The sequence below is a fragment of the Tachysurus vachellii genome, chromosome 23 (genome assembly GCF_030014155.1).
Source record: "Tachysurus vachellii isolate PV-2020 chromosome 23, HZAU_Pvac_v1, whole genome shotgun sequence".
NCBI lineage: Eukaryota > Metazoa > Chordata > Actinopteri > Siluriformes > Bagridae > Tachysurus > Tachysurus vachellii.
In genome coordinates, this window is record NC_083482.1 from 9213285 (window position 1) to 9221213 (window position 7929).

Consider the following 7929-nt stretch of genomic DNA (forward strand, 5'->3'; position numbering starts at 1 on the left):
AAATATAACAATCATGTTTGATAAATAGTGATCGTACAACACCTAATCAAGAAATGGTCTACAACCCATTGGGGTGGCATAAAGGTGATTAATATGTCGTATTTATTTCCAAAACTAACCTTGAATTAATGGATTACGACCCTGGACACCATACATAAAGGATTAAGGACAGAAAAGGAATTACTCCAACCTGGCAACCCTGCAGGGGAAGGGCTTTGGTACATGTAGACCAGCTGTAGCTTCTCTGTCTGTGATTGCTGCCTTTGAAGACCTTCACATCTTTACTGATGACCTAATTTGCGCGCAGAGGGCAACATGGCACAGGGTTCTCCGTGTGCTCCCGTTTTGTACACCTTTAAAACGATATAAATGTGAGCAGCTGCAGTTCTTCCACTTTCTCATCCCCACGGTGCACTTTTCTCACCATTTCATCCCGCCACCAACTCACCTTCAGTTCCTTTTCTTTCACCTGCTACTGTTCGGGTTTGGCACCGCCACCCCACCAGCGCGCACTTTCACACATTGGATGCACTTCAGCATCGGAAGGGGGATAAAAGTTTTTTTTTTTGAGGGTTTTTTAAGTTCTCCGACCACCAGGATGAGTGTTAAATCCGACTCCGAGCCCAACAACAACGTTGTTGAAGAGGAGGTAAGATTTGTGTGTCTGTCAGTGGAGTTTTGTTTCAGTGCGCAATTAGCGGCTTTTCTTTCTCCATGCGAACATTACTTGTAAGTTATCTATACGGTTAACAGTGTGTGCCAAAAACTTTTTTTTCCCCAATCAGAAGTAAGCCATTGTGTGTCTTTTTGTCTATCAAGTTTGGTCATTTAATATCTAAACTAGTTTTTTAGACAGCTTTTAGCCTTCATCTTTTATTTCGCCCTGTTTTTTACTGCGTAATTTTAATATTGGTCTTGGATGGGATGTCCGTGCCTTTTTTTTTTATTTATTTATTTATTTATTTATTTTTTTTTTTTGCCCTTTTTTCCCTTTTGTGTGTGTTCAATTGAAGTGACTAATTACATGTTTCCAATACAGAACAGCAGCTGCATTCGACTCTAATTTCAATTTGAACTCCGTTCAAACTATCACTGGATTCGTAAAATCAAATTGACTCCCCAGCTTCAGTAGGCACAATGTCACATGTGGACTTTTTTCCATTCACAGTAACCGTGGAAGTCTCCAATGTTGAAAGAATAAACAAAGCACATAAATTCTGATGGTTTATGCCGGAGCAGTGTTGAGTCAATATGTTGGTTTTTGCTTAATTTTTATTAATTTTTTTTGATTGAGCCTCAAATTCTGGTAATGTCGCTTCCAAGAATGGTGTTGAGGAGAGGTGGGGTCATGATGCAGTCTTGCTGTACATCTGGAAGATTTTGCAAAATAAGGCAAAATTTTAGAATTTATGAAATGCATCAGTGCTTCAGATTATAAGACTGCAAGAGTTTTATAATTTGTTTTTAGGTGGAGAATAATCACGTTGACCTCAGCTCCAGAGCAGAGGAAGGAAACCCCATCATGCTGTGTTGTTGTCCGTTAGCAGTCTATTGTAGAGCAGAGCTTCCCACAGAGCTTGAAGTTCACACTGCGTATAGTTTAGTAGACCTTTTTATGAAATTCTAAGAGAAATGATCTAGAATTTCTCTTTTATAGTTGATCTCTTTTAAAATAGATTATAGCTATGCCTCCTTTGGAAGAAACTAAATTATGAACTTATGTTGCTATGCATTATGTATTTTATCATTTTTAATTATTCTTATTTTTTAGACATAAATACAATTGTTTATTGTAATTTAGTCTTTTTGGAGGATGGGCTATTAATTCCTGTTTTCAAAAGTTTTCATGCTTCCTCCACCTTTTCTGTAGGTGCGAACACTCTTTGTAAGTGGCCTACCAACAGACATCAAACCTCGTGAACTCTACCTCCTATTTAGACCTTTTAAGGTAAGAATGGATACTAAGGATGTTACATTTATACATTCATTCTGCATTGACATTGATTGGATTCCCCTCCCCTGTTTTTCAGGGTTATGAAGGTTCTCTAATCAAATTAACATCAAAGCAGGTGAGCTGGCAGACATTCATATGCTTTTCAATGCTTTTGTTTAACTGTTGCTTGAAGTTAAAAATCTATTTACATATTTGTGTGTAAAAATTCAATGTTCTCTAACATTGCTAGGTTTGGTCATAAACTTCAGTTCATCCTTTGTGGTTTTGTCTACCCTCAGGGTAAAGCACAGTTCAATTGACTCCCTCTTTCTTTTCCAGCCTGTTGGGTTTGTAACCTTTGACAATCGGTCTGGTGCTGAAGCGGCAAAAAACGCCTTAAATGTAAGCATTGGGTCGTCTGTAAGCAATGTTACATTATTGATCAGTCAGCTGTTGTATGATCACATGCATAGTGGTTTACTAAACGTTGTCTTATCTTTTAAATGTTTTTTTTGTGTTTATTGAAGATTTACTCATAAGCTTTAGATATGTACATATTTTGTTTATGTATTTACTATTAATTTTAAATTGATGGGGGGGGCTGAACAAAGTTATGCAATTGGTGTGGTCCAAACAAACTTGAATGCTTATATAGTGGACTCTGGAGGTAGAATTTTCAGTGGCCATTTGTAAGGTTGTTCCAAACTAAACTGAGTCCTGGCTTAATGGGACAATTTCCAGAAAGCCACTGTGACTCCTTGTTGACAATAAAGCCTTTGCCTCGATTGTTTTGAATGGGGGAAAAATGACTGGGAATTGTATCTTAAAGTAAGAATCCATGTTAGATTTTGCTGAACATGATTAATCACCACCATCTAATCCCGTTTAGCTATTTTAGGCACTCTGCCACATATTATAATATGCATTGCAAAGCAAACTGCCAGTGCATGACTCGAGTTCAATGTGCATGCACTTTGTTTACTGAACCAATGTTGAGTGGTGATTTGAATAGTTGATGAATCTGTTTCAGCTGCGTAAACTCAAGCTCCTGCTCATTAGTCCATTGTTTAGATGTTGTGCAGACCTTTACATAATGCAAGCAAATATAACCTGATGTTCCAGATCCAAAAAAGAGGTTTAACTTTTAGTCATCCAAATTTTAATGATGTTTGAGGCATTCATGTCTGCAGTTGCAATAAAAGATGCTCTTTAAGGTCCTAAAAGGTGTGTATGCAATACGTAATAAAATGATCAACTGACAGTTTGCATTTAACTGAGGAAATGATTGTTCAGCCCTTGTCTAGTGGATGTTAATGGTGTTTGAGAATGGAGAGAGAAGTTTTAGGCTCTGTATAAATCTGTTTAAGGTTGAACTTGTAGCATTTTCTAACCTCACTGTTGTAGACCTTTTAAAAATGGGTCAGATTTAATTTAAGCTTTATTTAAATATAGGTCAGTCAATAAAATTTATTTCCTGGGCAAATTCTTTCTTTATACAAAGAAAATGGGTAAAATAAATGAATCAAACAGTGAAAACCAGACTTCCAAAATTTATTTATTTATTTTTTTTTCTTCTCTCTCCTTTCCCCTAAAATCATAGCACCTTGGAATAGGAAGTTATAGCTGTGCAGCTTTGAACAACTATGCTGTTTAAAATCTCATGTCCTTGACGCGTCTAGGATGTAGACAGGGCAATAATTCAAATGAAGGACTAATGAGCTGATAAATTTCAATGTCTGCACCTCTGATTCACATTTACCAATTACATTTTGACCCTAAACCCCACTAGCTATTTCTCTGTTGTTGCTTGCCATTTTTCTTGCCTAAAGGCTGCTACTCCATTTAATGTTCTGTAAATTTTGTTTTGGGGTGTGGGTTTTTTTTTTTTTTTTTTGACAATTTTTCAATATTTTTAGGGATTTGGTGGCAACTGAGCATTTACAATGTAGTACACAAATTTACATGAGCTCAACCAATAATGTTTTATTGAAAAGACACATTTGTATTAGTAAGCTGTCTCTGTAATTGACTGTTTTATGATCAAATTAGTCACACTGAACTTTGAATTTGAAGAGTTTTAGTCCCATTAAAAATAAATAATCCCAAAACAAATGTGAAATCATGGCATTTATTAATCAGATTGAACTATCTAGAAAACTAACTGGAGACGGAAACTAATTAATGGCATGTCGAGGTTGGTTTTATTGGTTAAAGTCAATCTGCAGTATTTTTCCTCTTGTTTGCATGAATGTGATTAGGTGATGCATTAGGACACTGTTTTTTGGCTATGCTTTGGGATATGGACCCTTCAAGGTTCTCATTAAGGAGAGCTTTGCCTCGGCTGGGATTAGAGCCTAGTGTTCACTTTTTAATGGACCACACCAATTACTGGCTGTTCTGCCTGAGATTTGCTTGCTGTGCCATTTTTGGCAAATTTGACCTCTAAAGTATTGAAATAATTATTTCCTTGACTAACAACTTATTCTACAGCTCTATTGTAGGACATTTTCTGTCCAGTTAAATAATCTTCTCACATGCATGTGGACACCAGCTTAGTGCACTCTACTGCTCATTCTTCCACATTGCTAGGCACAGGCCCACTCCTATTATTGTATCCCCCACCTTGTGTCTCCAGGGCGTTCGATTTGACCCTGAGAACCCGCAGACCCTTCGTTTAGAGTTTGCTAAAGCCAACACGAAGATGGCAAAGAGTAAGCTGATGGGCACACCAAACCCCACAAATATCCACCCAGCTCTAGGGGCACACTTCATAGCACGGGACCCATGTAAGTGTACGGCCACAATGTAGCGTTCTCACAGCACATGCAAACACTCCTTCTCCTAGAGCCTTATTCACCTCTGGCACATGCATGTATCATTAGAGCCCTGACTGCCATTTGATATTTTCACTTCACACCACATTTAACTTTTCTGATATTCTGAATAAAACCAAAACCTTTTAGGTGTCTAGACAGTTTGCAAGTTCTTACATTTCGAATGGTGCTAAAATTGGACATGGGTTCCAGTTTTATATGGATGTGTGTGGTGTGGCTTGCTGCACTTCCTCAGATGATCTGACTGGGGCAGCACTGATTCCTGCATCTCCAGAGGCTTGGTCTCCATACCCTCTGTACACAGCAGAGCTGAACCCCGGGCTTCCCCACACAGCCTTCACCTACCCTGCTGCTGCAGCAGCCGCTGCGGCCCTCCACGCCCAGGTGACCTTTTTAAATGTCCAATAAATCAGAGCCAGAAAATCCATTGCCTTGCTCATATGAACATTTTGATTAAATGAGCTTTAAGGGAACGGTTTACAAGGGAAAACATTACAAGTAAAAGCATTATGGTCATATCTTTGGCTAAAGGCTAAATTCCAACTATAGCTTTGTGTGACAAATGTTTATTGCATGCACTTGTCCACGTCTCATGTCTGAAACAAATTGGCACCATGTGGGTGGAGCTAATATCATACTATGATCATAACCTAAAAGAATTTTCCTTTATTATAATGTCATGATGTACATGTTCATTTCCTTTGAACTTCACTGTATATTGGGGGAGGGGATTGAAAATATTCAGCCTTTCAATTTTTGAATTTCTGAAATTTTGAATTTCTTTCAATATCTTAATATTTAGACCCAATAATGAGCTATTTAATGTCATTACTGATGTACATGTTTTCTATCCCTCAGAGGTTGCCCCCCCCGTGCAGTCTTTTCATTGTTTGTTTAAAATCAATCTAAAATATTCAAGCATTGTTAACCCGTTGTTAACAAACAAAATTAGTTAAATCTTGTCAGAAAATTGACAAATACATGCTGAAAAAAATTGACAAGATTTAACTTTTTTTTTGGTTTTATTGGACAAAGAATCATTAGTGCAAATGGACATTTTAAAGCTTCCAATATAAACAATGACCTGAATATTAAAATAAAGCAATTGCTCTTATTTGCTCTAGTGTCTAAATTAAATGGTGCACCAGGTAGTATTTTAGCATTGATACTACTTATGGTGCACATTAGTGAAACAAGATATTTGGAAGTTTAAGTATCATGTATGAACACTTTAAATGGGATTTGTGATGTGAAATCTTGTGTTGTGTAACTGTTCTGTGAGAGGAAGTGATAACAGCAGGCTTCCTATTAAAATGTACAATATTACTGAAGATGCTGTTTTTAAACACTCTGCAGACTTCATGCTCTTTGCACTTTTCTTGCAGACTGTTCAAATGAGAGCTGATCATAAACTGTTGATAAAGTTGCCTGTCGGAGTAACTGGTTATTCTCACCGATGGTCATTAACTGATGGTTGCTTATACAGTGTTGGTGTATATACCTGTACCACCATAATACTTTAATGTCTTGCAAAGCTTCTGAAGCTAATGTCAAACAGGAATCTTCCTGTTTCAGTCTGAATCCATACATCTTAATTTTCAGGATTCATATACCTACCTACATAGCTTTTATAGGCATAACCTGAAAAGATTAGTTTGATTGGGTAAAGGCATTATACTGTTCTAAAGCTGGATGTTATATGCAGTAATGCCAACTCAAACTCAGGCCCCTGGTTCGGTTCAGTTCAGTTCAGATTGTCTTCATCCACCCGAGCACAATGGTGTATGAACCGGTTACTTTCAGTTCTAGATGCGACTATTTACTCTGTTTGGGCTGGTGATCTCCCAATGGTATAGAATAATGAACGAAAACTTGGTTTTAGTTAGACGCTAAGTTCTTATCTTCTAGCTTTACATACCTTGCATAATGGCAAGCAGTGACACCACTTGATTATGGATTACATATTTTCCTTGTAGATGCGTTGGTATCCAGCAGCAACATCTGAGTCTTCCCAACCTGGATGGAAATCAAGGCAGTTCTGTTAAAAATGGTGTGTATTCAATGTGTGGAGTTAAATTTTTTTTTTTTTTTTTTTTGTAAAGAATAAGTCTTTTTTTTTTTATTTATTTTTTTTTTTACAGATATGAGTGGTGGCACTTATTTCAAATTGCAGCCTGTACTTGATTCATCCTGGCTGCTTGGGTTGTGAACTTCATCTTTCTGCTGAACAGGAGGCTCAGATGGTACAAGCATACTAGCACTTGCTTTAGTTCTGTTATGAAATGTTTTGAATGAGATTACAGTAAGCAATGGAGATGCAAGACTGCTTGCTGTTTTCCAATTCAGCGTCTGAGCCAGTCAGTTTTTTTTTTTTTTTTTTTTTTTTTTTTTTTTTTCTTTCTTTTTTTTCTTTCCTCATTAACTAGTTAAATAAGCTTTGTGCCCCCTTGTCATATGTATTCCTCCTTGGCTTGATGTAATCTAATCATTTGTTTACCTTAGTCCTTTTGTATCGAGTAGTGGCCAGCTCTGTTTAGAGAGGTTGGGTGTCTGCCCAGACAGCTTGTGCAAGCTGTGATTATGCGTGAACTATTATTTTAATGTGCCATCTTGTCTAGGCTTGTAAACATTTCCATACAAGACAGCTTGACCTTGCCAAATAGACAATCCAAGTATGTAGTCTATATGGGGAGAAAAGTGTGCAATTAAATAAATAATCTAAGTTATTATTTTTGTTTAATATTAATATCCTGTAGAACAGTTATAGAACTGATTTTTCCTTTGTTAGATTTGTCATGCTGACAAGTCTAACACTTTGTGGGTGGCAGATATAACTTAACATTTGATTGCTGTAGAAGGATGTATGCTGCTTGATGGCACATGAACAAAAGATGCATGAAGGGGTTTTAATGGATTATAGTACATATGGTAAAAACTGAAATTAATTTGTAAAAAAGTATGGAAAATTGTATGATACAGTATTAAAACATGTTAATGCATTACCATGATGTTCTTGCCTATTACTGAGTAAAGGAGTGGATTACTGTAACTATATAATACAGATGTTTTAATCTGATTTGTGCAAGTGGTGCCCTTTACGTCAGGAAATCTTCCAATTGATTCTCAGCAGTTACATATTAAACACTGTCAGGAGTGTGATCA

At 36.9% G+C, this 7929-nt stretch overlaps 1 protein-coding gene across 1 annotated transcript; it reads left to right on the plus strand.

Annotated features, from left to right (window-relative positions):
- Nucleotides 1–250: 250 nt before the first annotated feature.
- On the plus strand, nucleotides 251–6815 carry rbpms2b (RNA binding protein, mRNA processing factor 2b). Its single transcript, XM_060859650.1, has 7 exons — nucleotides 251–649; nucleotides 1871–1948; nucleotides 2031–2069; nucleotides 2273–2335; nucleotides 4569–4719; nucleotides 5003–5151; nucleotides 6744–6815. Exons 1-7 carry the CDS (start codon nucleotides 527–529, stop codon nucleotides 6810–6812), a joined length of 672 nt encoding a protein of 223 aa, XP_060715633.1. The 5' UTR covers nucleotides 251–526; the 3' UTR covers nucleotides 6813–6815.
- The last annotated feature ends 1114 nt before the right edge of the window (nucleotides 6816–7929 follow it).